Source organism: Anarrhichthys ocellatus, unplaced genomic scaffold (assembly GCF_004355925.1).
Source record: "Anarrhichthys ocellatus isolate YVR2014 unplaced genomic scaffold, GSC_Weel_1.0 scaffold84, whole genome shotgun sequence".
NCBI lineage: Eukaryota > Metazoa > Chordata > Actinopteri > Perciformes > Anarhichadidae > Anarrhichthys > Anarrhichthys ocellatus.
Window position 1 is genome coordinate 1,756,905 of NW_022280114.1, and position 14,684 is coordinate 1,771,588.

The 14,684-nt window shown below is 44.1% G+C and overlaps 2 protein-coding genes across 6 annotated transcripts in view; one reads left to right on the plus strand and one right to left on the minus strand.

The window, feature by feature from the left end:
• Positions 1 to 149: 149 nt before the first annotated feature.
• On the minus strand, positions 150 to 11,249 carry clspn (claspin). 2 transcript variants are annotated; one of them, XM_031874865.1, is made up of 24 exons: positions 11,035 to 11,249; positions 10,025 to 10,142; positions 9,274 to 9,692; positions 8,620 to 8,781; positions 8,319 to 8,381; positions 8,160 to 8,232; positions 7,889 to 7,991; positions 7,050 to 7,591; positions 6,753 to 6,941; positions 6,500 to 6,663; positions 6,222 to 6,406; positions 5,874 to 5,929; positions 5,542 to 5,732; positions 4,597 to 5,116; positions 4,236 to 4,269; positions 3,946 to 4,027; positions 3,729 to 3,862; positions 3,405 to 3,566; positions 3,134 to 3,255; positions 2,636 to 2,763; positions 2,331 to 2,451; positions 1,679 to 1,755; positions 1,309 to 1,470; positions 150 to 682 (listed from the first exon to the last, which is right to left on the minus strand). In XM_031874865.1, exons 1-24 carry the CDS (start codon positions 11,059 to 11,061, stop codon positions 557 to 559), a joined length of 3,960 nt encoding a protein of 1,319 aa, XP_031730725.1. In that variant the 5' UTR covers positions 11,062 to 11,249; the 3' UTR covers positions 150 to 556. The 2 variants fall into 2 exon arrangements, with proteins under 2 accessions (XP_031730725.1, XP_031730724.1); XM_031874864.1 differs by having other exon boundaries at positions 5,542 to 5,735.
• A 1,370-nt stretch (positions 11,250 to 12,619) lies between these two features.
• ago4 (argonaute RISC component 4) overlaps positions 12,620 to 14,684 on the plus strand; it is a 22,062-nt gene continuing 19,997 nt past the window's right edge. For all 4 annotated transcript variants that reach the window (XM_031874722.1, XM_031874723.1, XM_031874724.1 and 1 more), the window contains exon 1: positions 12,620 to 12,813. In XM_031874722.1, coding sequence (XP_031730582.1) covers positions 12,795 to 12,813 — 19 coding nt within the window. In that variant the 5' untranslated portion in view covers positions 12,620 to 12,794. The remainder of the gene's footprint in view (positions 12,814 to 14,684) is intronic.

The window sequence follows — 14,684 nt, forward strand, 5'->3', positions numbered from 1 at the left end:
ACACACACACACACACACACACACACACACACACACACACACACACAGTTTGCATCCGGTCCGACAACAGAAGACAAAAGCAATGTCTTAAAATACACTTTTATTTACAATGTAAAACAAATTCATTTAAATCATCGTATAAAAAAAACTCCCGAACCATTAAAAACCAAATCAATCCTATTTACATGATAAAACATTTTTAAAATGGACCTCCGTCAAAACGTCCAGATTAAGTCAAGTAAGGTGTGATGGATGAATGCGTCTGTTGGCGTAACCACAAGCCCAACTAGAGAAGTGAATGTGAGGAAGAAGAGGGGCCTCAGTGGTGTGCTTTAGCTTGCCATTTTAAGGCAATGTAAACATGTAAACACATCGGTATTCATTCTTCACAAGCAATGCAGAGGACGTCTACAGGGCACCTCGGCATTCAACCGTCCTTTTACCACCTACTTCACTTTTGAGGTCTTGCTGGCTTGTGAAATACTGGATGTGGCCGGTCCATTCTGGCCTTTTGTCTGCTGATGAAGATTATCATTCAGCCGGTAGTGTCGCGTCCTCAGTGGTCCAGGAAGTTGAAGATGCTCCTCTGGGGGCCTTTAGTCTGTCCTGTGGGTCTGTCCTCCCTGCACACCCTCTTTGCTGCTGGGTTCACTGCTTCCACCGGCCCCCTCTTCTTCATCGTCTGAGGATCAAAAGGTGAATTGTAAATAAAAACTAAATAAAGTGTTTCAAAAAGAAACCATGGCCTTTGGCTCCACCTAGTGTCCTGAATCTAGAAGACATTCAAATCTATAAATTCCCCCAACACACTCATATGACTCTCACACTGAGCAATCTCTGTCCACGATCTATGGAAAGTATTTTGTTTTTGGGCTTATTTTAGAACAGCGAGATCAAAACACTAAACCAGAACGGATAGGGAAGATCAAAGTGGGTGATGGTCAGGGGCAGTGAATGACTCTTTTCATTCAAAAGAAACAGCTGGAAAATATGACACAGCATTTATTAAAATTAGCTACCAAAGTGGCATTTCCATGAAAAACACAGACTTTTTAAAGAGCAGAGAAGAGTTGTATGAGCCTATTGTTTTCAAGATCAGTGGTGGGGCAAATTGTTGTCCTGTGGCCACGTTTCACCCGTTTTGCAAAAACACATCATCATCATTTGTCCTTTTACTCATTTTGAAACATTTATCCAACCAAACAAACAAAGCATTCATCATCCTTTGGATCCATGCACGAGCGTGCCAGAGCATGTGGAGCATCCTTCTGTCCCAGCTCCAACACCTGCACGGGTGCGAGGACTCACCTGCTTCTTGGGAGCGTCCGACTTGGACTTGTCCTTCTCGGGGGACAGAGTTTGGAACAGGAAGCCTCTGCTGTTTCTGGGTGCCAGAGGATTCCCCTCTGAGATGGAAGCCAGCTTCTGGAGGACGGCCTGAGGCTGACTCAGCAGTGACCCTCTCCTCACCTGGAAGCGGATCAATAAAACAAGTCTCACATCGATCTTTGACAGACATAAGTGAAATAAAAACTAATGATAAAGGCTCATCGCAGACATCCACTCACACCTCTACCTCTGAACGGGTTTGGATCGTGTTTTGTTTGTTGAACAGATCTGATCTGCACAAAACGAAAATGAAATGAAACCAAGAGTCACTATTCTGACGGTGGTCTACCTGTGAGGGCTGCGAGGGTCTCTGGAAGGGGTTGAGAGCCGGTGTCTTCTTCTCTGACTGTGGTGCCACAGGGGGCTCTGGTATGAAAAGTGGGAAAGTTAGACAGCGAAATATTCAGATTCCTCAAAGGATTTCATCATGATACAGCGACGTAAATGACTTTAGAACTGTGCTTTGTATAAAAAAAGAAGCTAATGTATGTCTTCAGTTGACTGAATAACCTTATATCAGACTGATATCTTGTTTATATATTCTTTGTCATTTGGATTTGAGCTAGAGTGGCCAGTCACACAAACCCTCTGTGTCAGGGTTAGTTTAGTTTGCTGGGAGACATGTCAGTGTGTGTGTGTGTTTCTACTTTATCTCTAAAGCTCTGTAGCGCATCAGGTGAAGTTAGACAGTCTTCTCAACGCGCTGAGCAGATCAAAAATCGTCTCACTGAGACTCTAAGATTAGACGTTTTCTCTTTGCTAAATAAATCAGGAAACTGTTAATCACACCTTGGATGATCATCAACCATCCATCTGGTGATTGTGTTGTCTATCTGTTTACTACAGAAGCCTATGACTGTGATTATCATCGGACAACAGCAGGCCTGGGTGTTTTTTTTGAGGTCACGGAGTCTTCTTGCGAGGCCTCACATCAAACCGACCTTTTCTCTGCAGAGTCTTGGCGGTCAGCTTCTTGGCCAGCTTCATAAAGCGACTGTCTTCCTCTCCGATCTTCTCGTCCTCCGCATCCAAATCTTCCCCTTTCTTGGCTTTTTGCTCAGACTGTGAGAGGAGACGCAGAGAGAGAGAGAGAGAAAGGTATGAAGACAAAATGACAACATCCCCTTTTGTACGTTTACTGCGTTGAATTTACAAAAAGGTGAATTCTGAAATCAGTCGATACTCCAAAAGGTATTCTTGTTAATGGCTCCTCACTATTACCTGTGAGCAAGGACTCTAAAGCTACCTGTTCTCTGAGCCACTGTTCTCTCTCCAGCCTCTCTTTCCTCCTCTGGACCTCGGCCAGGTCCACCTCTTCATCGTCGTCCTCTTGCTCGCCCTCCGCTCCCGTCCCGTCCGCGTTAAAACTATCATCTGGGAGGAAGAATACAAAAAGAAACTAAATGGATTGTTGGAGCGACTTTGAAGGAAGCTTCGTTAAGTTTGTAGAATCTAAAAACAGAAGATCTGATGAACTTTTCTCTACACACACACTTTGAGTTTTGATGCATATTTAGTGTTATTCATTCATGTATATCTAAGCTTATTGCCTGATAGTTAATCACACAACTATAAACATTCTCTGTGTGTGTTTCTGTTTATCTCGGTGGACCGAATTTAATTAAAATAAGTAAAACTAAGAATCCTGGTGTTCACACACTTGGGTTATGCCTTCTTTTAACAATTACTGTCTAAAACCCCATCACATTCTCGTTGAAACCACCAGTTTATGACACGAACTCACCGATGTTTTTCCAACGGAAGCGGCGAGCTCGTCCCGGGCCGTCAGAGTGCAGGTCTCCGTCAGCGAGGTAGCGCTCCTGGTAGAACCTCAGTGCTCGCTTGTCATCGTCCATGATCTGCTTCCTGTAGGAACAACGCCGGTGGGACATTTTCATCTCTCGGTTTGATTTCTCAGGCAAGACATCCGGCTTGCATTATTACGACAGTGTATTCCCAATACGACCGGAGAAACCCTTCATTCAGGCGGCTCGAGCTCGGGACGCTGCACTCACATGTGGATCTTGTTGACCTGGTCCTGCAGCTCTTCATCAGCGGGAAGCTCCTCGAGAAGCTCCTCCTCCTCGTACTCGTTCTCATCGTCGCCGTCCTCGTCGTCGCTGCCCAGGTCGCTGCCGGACAGCTCAGCCTCCGACTCCATGTAGTCGGTCAAACGCCTGTGAGCAGAAGACAAGAAAACTGCTAACATCTGTGCTACAGCGTGGATTATGTGATGAAAATGATTTTCCTATATTGTCAAACACCAAGAGAACCGTGTGAAACATCAGCTTTGTATGCGTGTGTTGCTACATACGTGCTAGGTTTAATTCTACACTTACATTTTCTTCTTCTTCTTCTTCTTCTTCTTCTTGACCCGCTGAGATGCGAAGACACCCTGCATCTCCTCCTCTTCTACGTCATTGTCTCCGTCCGAACCAGCCTCGTTTCCTTCTGCACCATCATCATCGACCTCCTACAAACCCCACAATCCACTTGTCATTTCCATCATGAAGACGTACATCCAGCATGTTATTTATACTACAGAGACAACCTTACCTGTTCACTGGGACTTTCCACATCTGACAGAAGCCGGAATTCGCAGTCCTCCTCTTCTTCCTCCTCCTCCGGCTTCTTTTTACTTTATACAGAGAAACCACTATGAGAACCGCACGTTACATATTGATATTACAATTAATATTCACTTAATCCTTTATCAGAAGGGACTGAAGTAATAAATTAAAAAAAGTAACAAGGAGAGTAGTTTTGTAAAGAATCATAAAAAGTTATCTTTTACAATAATAAATATAAATCTTTCTGATTTGGATTCTTTCAGGTCTGAACTGTACCTGTCTTGTGCTGACGAGGCTGTGTGAGCAAAACCTAAAATTGACAGCAAAGGAGACAAATCTCAATATTGTGAAACTGGAAGTCAAAACATTTTCAAACCTCAAAATGTGAGTGTTTCGCCACAGAGTGGAGAAATAGTGACATACGTTTGTAATACGCTTTTGTTGTTTGGTTAAATGTTGCGTTTTGTATTTATGGGAAACCTCTGTACGTCCTACGATACAAGTTCCTCATAGTTTATCAGGCTCTTATTGATGAGCTATAGTTTCCCTCCCTGTACAATAACATCTACTTTTTATACACTGTAGGTGATTTAAAATAAAATACAGTGTACTGGTGGAGCAGCGAACAGTTGTTTACCTGGACTAGGAAACTTCCCTGAACACAGGCCCAGCAGCTGATCCATGGTATCATCAGACTCCTCGTCCCGTCCTCTCCCCTCCCTCTTGTCTGTCTCCTTCCGCTCGCCTCCCGCCCGTGTCGGCGGAAACGCTCCGGAGCACAACCCGAGCAGCTCGTCCTCCTGCAACGCTCCGAGGCCTTCTCGCCCCGCCCTGCCGGAGCCGCTCTCCGCTGTCCCGAAAACCCCTGAGCACAGCCCAAACAGCTCACCCATGTTGGCATCCATGGCATTCTCGTCCAGGCTGTCCAGGATCAGCTGTCTCTTGTGGGAGCGAGGCGCACTGGACCGCGGCCCCACATTCAGGAAGCCGTCCGCGTCCAGTAGCTGCGAGTGGGTGTCGTCCTCCAGGGAGAAGCGACCTTGGGAGGCCGCTCCGCCCAGGGGCCCCGAATCTGCTCCTGGGGACGGAGGCGCATACAGGTCTTGGGAGTCCTCGACGGGGAGGCAGAGAGACGGCTCGGAGAGTTTGCCTGAGCTCTGATGGAGGTAAAAGAGATGACGGGTTACTGTATGACAACATACTGTATAAATGGAGAAAGATTTTTTATGTTCCGTCGTTGTTTTTCTGCATTTTCAATTAAAAAGTCATACGGTTTATGTTGCCATGAGTTATTCTATAAATCTCTATATTCTTATAGCTTCCTACCATTCCTGCACAGGCTCTCGTCTTTTTTTTAAGTCATGCAAATGTGAATATAAGTCGGTGTAAGTGTGACTGTACACTTACAAGAATGTCTATGAGTGCATATCTTATCTTTATGCGTTTTTAATGAACAGACAAATAAATAAATGAAATTGTGACAGTAAAAGTGTACACATACGTGGATTTAAGAAGCTTATGAGAACTCAAACCCTTACTGATAACATTTGGGTACTCTAAGTATTACATTTCGATATCTTACCTTGGAGGCAGAGCTGAGGAAGCTGGGCCTGAAGAGGCAGGGAGAAGGGGAGCGGAAAATGGATGAGTTGGAGATGCTCCTCCCTGCGGAGCGCTGATGACTGATGGGCTGGTAGGAGGTTATCATGGATCCTGCCAGCTCAAAGCTGCTGTTGTGGCTGTTGTCCTTCACCAGATACAGAGAGTCGTCGTCTTCTGGAGACAGGGAGGACGAGAGAAGACCACAGAAAGAGCATTTTCAGGCGGATTCAAAACTATTGTTGTCACTCCATTTAAAGCATCATCTCTCATGAATAACTAATGATAACTATGCTTTAGTCTCACTCTACCCACCCATCTTATTGCTGCTGCTGTCCTGTCCAGAAGCACCAGACCTTCTTACGCCATCACTGAGAAGGAGAACAGTGCAAGTGAAGCTTTACTGCATTGATACACAGTGCATACAAATATGAAACTACAAGAATTATAAATTGTTATGTTTTTTTTCACTATTTCAGGTATTTTAAGAGCAGTCCCCCCCCTAAATGGGACAATACTGCAATGCTTAAGTAAGTGACACTAACTCACCATTTGTCAACTAATTTAAGGCAGCTCTCTAGTGCATTCTCCAGAGTCACTTACAAAGTTACAATGTGAAAACCATAAAAGACACACACGACTATAAACTCAAACTGCACTTACCCGGTACGAGAGCAGGAGTTGCCGGGGAACAGCATGAGTGTACTGTCTGAATTAATGAGGTCAGAGGGTTCGTTCAGTGCCACGGGAGAAGGACTCCTCATACTCTGGGCGACACTGCCTTCCTCATCTTCATGCTCCTTCTCTTCTTCCTCACCGCCATCACCTCCCAGTAAGTCATCTAAATTCTGGTTTAAAAAAAAGAAGAGAAGATCGGGCTTGACGTGAGAACAATGTACAAAGCAATTTGATTGCTCCAAAGCAGCAAACCTTCCCCCTACCTCTTCCTCCTCAGACTCATCGGTCATCTCGTCCTCCTCCTCTTCCTCCTCCCCACAGTCTTCGTTGTCGAGGCGATTCAGCTCGGCCCTGCGCACCCTCTCCTCCTGCCTCCTTTGGGCCATGGCGAGCTGCAGGCGCTGCTTCAGAGTCAGCAGCTTCTCTCCTGTGAAACGGGGAGACAGAGGATATTAGCGATGCCGCTAACAGAGGTCAACAATCTGGTCTCCCCGAGTCTCCCGAGTGCATCCACACCTGGTTTGGTTGCCGCGGGCTCCTCTGCTCCGTCTTTAACGATGATGGTGATTGACTCGGAGCGCAGCTCCTCCTGGCCAGACGGGGCGCTGTCTTTGCGGACGATGTTGAGCTGCATGGTTCGCTCTCCCTGAGGGCGTGCGGGTGCCTTGACGTGACGGAGGTAACGCTCCTTTAGGGCCTCCACACCTGGTTGAAGAAGAGAGGCGATAAATGTGACCGTAGATGGGTTAATTCTGATTTACTACGCTTTGTATCCTCTTATTCGGCTGAAATCCTAAAAGAATCGGCGCTCACCTGGGTTGAGCGGCGGAGGCTCGAGCTCAACAAAGGCTCCGTCATCTGAACACAATTTAGCGACAGGCGGGGGGTCCAGTCCGAGCCTCTTCAGTCTGGCCAATTTGTCCTCCCTGGGTTTGCTGGGCCGCTGTACTGAAGGCTCTGCTGCGGCCGGATCGGACATGGGCTCTTTCTGCAGGGCTTCAGAGTCAGACAACACCGCAGTCTGGTTTTGCTCCGAGGGTGCAGGAGGCTTTTCCACTCCAGAATCAGAAACAGGTTTCAACCCTCCGTCTGCTGTGTTGGACTCCTGTAGACTCTCGGAGAGGTAAAGCATCGGTCCGGATTCCTGGTCGGGATCTGGGCTCGCTGTTGCCTCTCTGGCCTGGTTGAGGCTCTCCTGCTGCGGGGACGAGGTGGCGGCGGGGTGAGGTAGGGGCTGGATCTGAGTCGAAGACAGATCTAGAGAGGAGTCCTGCTCTGCGGATGGCTGCAGAGGCTCACTGGGTGGAGGAGGAGCCGATGGCATCTCCAACATCATGGCTGAATACTTTGTGGATCTGAAGGAAATAAGATTATCACTCATCTTTATTTATTTATTAGGGCAGCCTTGAAACTTGATTGAGAATGCTGTTTATGTATGATTTTATATTTATATATATATATATATATATATATATATATATACACACACACACACACACACATACATACACTTTGGTAGTTCACTTGTCTTTTATAAAATCAGATTTTTTTTTTTCAGGTAAAATTGTGACTATGGATGGAAATGTTCGGCCAATGCGGCCAACTGTTGCTCTGACGCATGTGTGTGCGTTATCCGTTGTGTTCGTCTTTACTTCAACAGTGCCATGGCAGGACCCTCCGGCCTGGCTCTCTTCCTGAAGAACTCGTCGATGGTCTTCGGCTTAGGGACGTGGTAGGGCAGGCCAAGTGTGGACTCTAAGACAAAGACAGACGGACGTGTCAAAGATGGCGTCTCAGTAGCAATGGAAGACATGAGACTCCCCTTTTATAGTCTGAATCGCAGGTATCAAATTATAAATAATCATCAGAAAAACAGTTCACACGTTGAATCAATAGAAGTTGTAAAGTTCGTTGTAAACTGACCTCTGACCAGCCTCTGAGACTCACTGTGGAGCTGCTTCATTGCCTCTTTGCTGGCGCGCGCAGCTTTCCTCTCCTGAAACCATCACACATTGAGAATCAAACAGCTTTTTCTTGGTATTAACGTGAAAGAATAAATGTAAGCATTTTGTCGCTGCATACCACACGCTGGGGTTTCTCTGCTCCATCTTCCTCTTCATCCTCTTCCTCATCCAGGAAAGGATCCTGCAGCAATATTTAAAAACACCGATTACACAAAAGGCCTGTCGGGACAACATCGGTCATCACTACAGCATTTTCACCAAAGTGTCACGAGCAACATCTGTTCCCAGTACTATGAGCACCAATCAGTTGAGCCGTGATACCAACAAGCAATGGCATACATTCCTGCTGAAAGCTTTTACATATAAACAAAGGGCTTGTTCTGACCCTTAATATTGGAAACAGTCATCTATTTTTGTACCTTGTGTTTTTTCATCTTTTGTTTGACAGCAGCTCGGATAGCCTCGAGAGACTCTTCGTCCTCATCGCCCAGACCGGTGTCAAACAGGTCTGTGTCGCCCAGCAGACACCCACTGTCATTCAGAGCCCCACTGTCATTCAGAGCCCGAGGGAGAGGCGTGTCCTGGGGATTTTTTATTTTTTTTTTAATAAATATGATCCACGTCAAGGATTATTATTCTTTAACAATTATTTGATTCTGCTTAGTTTAACATTTCATTTCCTTAGTGTAGATGTTAAGTTTTTGATTTGATAATTTGGGTTCTCCACTTCAATATTAAATGCATATTGCCTTATCACCATTTACATAAAGAATAATTCCAATAGATACAAATATTAGAATGTGAAATATGCAGAAAAACGTACAGCAGTATATAATTAATTAATTAATTAATTAATATATATATATAAATAAATAAAGTAAGACATGGTGTATGTGCAGTTTCTAAACTCATCATGACATAAAGGTGTCAGAAATAGTTTTTTCTCCACATATTTCCAGACTAGAATATAATAATAATAATAATAATAATAATAATAATAATAATAATAATAATAATAACAACAACAACAAGAAGAAAACACCACTGAGAGAAAAAGGTTGAGCTTCACTAACCTCATTCATTTCAGAGAGCCTCTCCTTCTTCAGTTTTTCCACAGCTTTGCTCCGCTTCTCCTTCTTCTCCCGGTGCCTCTGGCTCTTCTCTCTCTTCTTCGGTTCCTTCATCGATTTTGCCTCCTTCCTTACCTCCTCCTGTTGCTCCTTAATTCCTCCACTTTGCTCCGGCTCGCTGTCGTCGCTGTCAATGGGAGCGCGGCTTATTCTCTTGCTCTTCTTCGGCGCCCCACTCTCTTTCCTCTCATCCTTCTCTCTCTCCTCCATCTCCTCCCCGCTGGAAGCAGATAAGACCAGCGCTTCGGCCATGTAGGCGCTGTTCTCCACAGCGGCCTCCTCCTCCTCCTCGCTGTCAGTGTCTCTAATGGCATTACGGTGAGGCTTTCTGTGAACCGTGATGTCTTCATCCTCGTCAGAATCTGAAAACAAAATAACAATTTAGAGAACAAGGCAAATATGAATTGGCAATGGCAATTTTTTTTTACACCTTTAGAGAATTTACACAGGAATATTTGTTGTCAGGAGAATGTTGTAGATCACTTGATGGCAGTCAAATAGTAATTGGACTGATGCACCTATTGTAAGCTTTGTGATTAAGAGTCCGCTAAAAACACAAACTGTGTAATGTAAATGGTACAGGTTCACCGTAAGTGTAGAGACATTAACATTACTGTTATCCCTCATTTACACAGCCAAAGTCTCTCCTGCGCTGTCTCAAGCTGGATTACCATCCATTGTTTTGGTACTTCACCTGGAAGCTCTTCTCTTTTGTTTGCCGTCTCAGTGACCATCTCCTCTGCTGGAGAGCCCATCCCGCTGTCTGAATCACTCTCCGTTGCCGTTTGGGCCACAGCCGGGAGCCTCTCAACCTGGGTACAATGAACAGATTTCACCCATCATGAAGTGCATTTTCTATAGTGTGGAGTAACTGCAGTCGGTTTGGGATGTCTGTTTATAGGAAAAAGGCACACCCTGCTAAATGATAGTGTTCAGGGTGGCTTATCTTGCTTTGTGTATGCCTCCTGTAACCATACTTTAGTGAAATCTAAAAGGGACGGGGTATTAATGGCACGGTTAAAGCGGCAGCAGACTGCAAACATCAATGGCTGTCCAACTCCCTGCATGACATTCTGTGGGTTGCCAAACTTAAAGCGTGTGTGGATTTGTCAAAAAAAAAAAAATAAATACACGAAAAGATAGTTTCTTTGCAAAGTCAACATGAAGCCTGTCACTCGATTGTGTGACTTGAAGCAGCCAGATGGATGTTAAATTACATTAGTGGCACATTGTAATAAACTAAACAATGAGCACGTACGTTTGCGACATTGATTTCTTTCAACGATTGTAGTTAACTTAGCCAGCTAATGTTACATGCTATATAGCTATATAAACACAGTATATATAAAAAGTGATTGATTTCCGTGAGTAATCAATCCCCCAAGATCATAATCTGATTAGATTTACCATTTTAACAGTGTAGGTTAAGTAAAATGACTACCATGTATTTAACAGACGTGACCAGGCCAAGACTACAACCACCATCCCAGCTGGCTAAACCTAACCTAGCGAGCTAGCTAGCTAGCTAGCGAACGCTAACTAGATCTGCAACTAGCATATTATTTTAAAGGAATGCTACGGACCGTGGCAGTCGTTGCCCATTAAAGTTACATAACTAACGACATATATGTCCGACTCATACTTTCCCTTGAAATAACGTTAGATGTCAAATATAGCGACCGATATGTGAACTCGTTTCCTCACCTGTTGTTGAGAAACGACCAGGCTCATCTTTGTCCGCCGGGCTAGTTTACGCTCTTTAGTAAAATAAACCAGCGGACACAACGCTTCGTCGAATGTCCGCAGACGTCAAAAAGCAAATGTCTGCGTGACAAAGTCTATTTCAGACTGTTAAAGCATATTTAGAAATCCTTTATCTGGGCTGTTGCTCTTCCTCCCGCCTGTTCCATACACACCGAATAGAACGTTAAATTTTGATCTTTCGCGCGCCGTGACAGCTGGCCCGCAGTTTTTCCTCACAGAGGTGTCAATCGCCCTCTTCTCGCAATCCTATTGGTCTGTTGGGGACGTTTGTATCCACCCAGTTTGACGACATGGCTTGGTGTGAGCTGATTTTAAAGCCCGGGACTGCTCGGGCGGGCGGGGCTCAAAGATTTTGCATTGCAAAATTGTTGTGCAGCAGTTGCGATACAAAGTCGGTAACAGTGCCCATAAAACTAAATATAACCAATAAGAATAATCAGAAAGATGCTAAATCAAATGTACACAATGTCAGAGATGTCAACAGGTCAACGTTAAGTGTCACAAATATAACTGGGTAACAGTAAGATGCAATTCAAAATATAAACGTGTCAAAAAAAATATACACACGTGGGTCATGGATATAACAACACAAGATATTAAGAAATTAATTAATACTTATTTCTCTCCCCGGTGTATACATGATCCCTCTGCATTATTCCATAAAAATCGTTTTCAGAGATTAGCTTCAATCGCTATTAATGTGGGAATCAACCACATGGTTATGTGGGGATACGGCCATGCACCACTTAATGAATTTACCTGTTGGTCAGGATATTTACCAAATGACCAAGGTAAAGACTGAGAAGTACATCTGTGAAGGCCGTGAAACATTGATCTAACATTGACAAAATGATCTTCTTCTCTGAACGTGCACGTTACACGATAAGAATTGCCACCAGGTAATATACATTCAAAATAGGCTCCTCAACAGATGAGACATTGTGCACATTCAGTGTGATGTCTGCAACTTGCAAAGCAATAGTCTGAAATAGTCTGTAACAAGTAAAAGTTTATAAAATAACCTTCAAAATATACTTAAGATACCAAAAGTGAAATGAATCATTTCAGAGAATAGCCTAATTTATAAATATATGACCGTGTATTATTGGATATACATTGGTATATTATCTATCAATGTGAAAGGGACAATTTAAGTTACTTTATAATCTGCTAGTTAGCTAAATTTATAATAAGGCGTCATCATTTATTCATAACTAGCATTAAACGGAATCACTGAAGTAGCCTAATACAGTCGGCTATTTGCAAATGTACTCAATTAATTGAGTAATTGAGTAATTACTCAACTAGGATCAAAGTACAGTATTTGAGTGAATGTGCTTAAACTATTTAAATGCATTTTTCACGATGTACATATATATTTATATATACTGTATATTGTCTTATATACATGAGGTTTACTGTATCCTATTATCCCGCATCTGCTATAGCGGTACAGCAAATTACGCATGCGCACAGCGGGCTCTACGATTTCTAACCAGCGCATGCGCACTTACAAATCCCCAGATCCAGCAGTAGCGGCGATAGCTCAGGTCAGTTAGTTCTGTCAGCAGTCGTCCACGCATCTATCTATATTCCCTTTTCTTAAATTAGCCACTTTAAGCTTCGCGATACCGCCCCCAATAGCAGCCTCGGTACGGAGCCGCCAGGCCGGGACAGAGACGGAGAGAGAGGCCACGGCCATGGAAGCGCTCGGACCCGGTAAGAAATATGTGAAAATAGAAAGCTAGCAGCGGGGAGAGCGAGCCGTGTGTGGGGCGCGTGTGCGCAAATGTCGCATCACTGGGGGCCGCGGCTGCAGCGAGGCCTCGAAGCTCTGACGGGGAAACATACCGAGGCCCAGCCCGTGTGTATGTGTGTGTGTGTGTGTGTGTGTGTGTGTGTGTGTGTGTGTCCGTGACTTTATTTACACCGAGTAGGAGCCACGTTTTGTGCCTGTACAACGTGAGTTTGAGTTTAAAATGGGTTATCCAGAAATGTCTGCGCGGTTTTATTTATCTGAAGCACGCACTGCTCGTCGTGTCGGGGCTGGCATTGTGTGAGTGGGGATTTAACTAGGACCTTCCTTCCTTCCGCGTCGTGGTGTGTTTACGTTGTTTGTTCACGATGTGTTTCGCTTTGACCACGTACTACGACCTCGTTCCTACAACGAGGCCACACAATATCGTCGAAATTTGTCAAACATATCCTTCCTGTATCAAAAATGTCCTGCTAAACCATCTACATTTGTAGCATCGCCATCAGGAACGGCGCGTCTCTTCGGGCTGCCCTCGTCCAAGATGACAGCGATGGGTGAGAAACCAAATAAACGGCAATAAAACGCATGTTACGGGCGTTAAACTAGCCGACGTGGGTGTTTTGTGACAAGTAACATTAATATACTGATTTAGTTTATGCAAGACTGTCATTGGTTCATGTGCCAAGCCACTGTTCCGAGCACAGCAGGGATGGATGGCGCTTTTATCGATCAGATCTGCAGGCCAGCTCCATATTATTCTCCTATATGATAACAAAGGCACTTATTTTGCAGTGATCCAATGATGAAGTATGCGAAGAGAAATCAGCAATACACCTGTGCATCCAGCGATACAATGCTTTTTTATCAGCCACAATATGTGTTAAGACTCATTTTGTCTGTGAAATGCGTCTTAGCATGCATGAAGAAATGAGTGCAGCTTGCAGAGCCCATCACGTTGTCTTGCCACAGTGAAGATATTGTTTATTTTTGTTGGAATCTTTGCATTGCTCACAGGGTTATGAAGAAAGGTGGTGACATTAAGAAAACCCAGATGCATTTATTTAAGGAGGAAATTAGCTTAGATAAATGTTGAATACAGCATGGTGCTGTGTGAACGTTTTGGAGGTAACAATATTGTACAATCAATCACAGGTGTGTTTGTGTGTGTGAGCCACACAATCGGTGCAAGCCATCAAGATCTCATCTCTGATAACTGCTGCTGCTGCATTGATAAATTCACCTGGTACTTCTAGGGTTTACATGAGCCAGCTACGTTTCTCTGGGAGGACTATTATTTAGTATTTAATGAATGTTGACCTTGTAAAAGGGGAGGGTGGATTTAGGCTTTCTATAGCAGACATTATTTCACATAAATTATGATAAATGGGGACACGTGTCCGATACCAGTGTCAGACCTTTTACACTCATGTTGGCTGATACCAGGGTGCATATTTATAGAGAGAAAAAGAGACAGAAGAGGGAATTGATGTGCAAAAACAAGTTAAGCTTTTTAGAATTCCTAACTTTCTCAACAGTTGCATTAAGTGGTATACACTTTGCAGAATTGAAACTGATCTTGTCAATTAGCTAAGTGATTCAAGAATGATGATGCACTGTTTTTTTGTTTTTTTTGTTTTTAATGCTGATTGACAACCTACTAATAATATCTGGCACTTCAAAGGAATGCGCCACTTGACAAATTAGTGTTCACATTGCAGATTTTCATTTGAAAAGTTTGGCGCTTCTGGTTCAGTTGTAGGAGATTTCTTCAGAAACATTTCTGGCCTTTGCTTCAGTGTGGCTGGAACTCTTTAGGCTGGACCCCCCCCCCCCC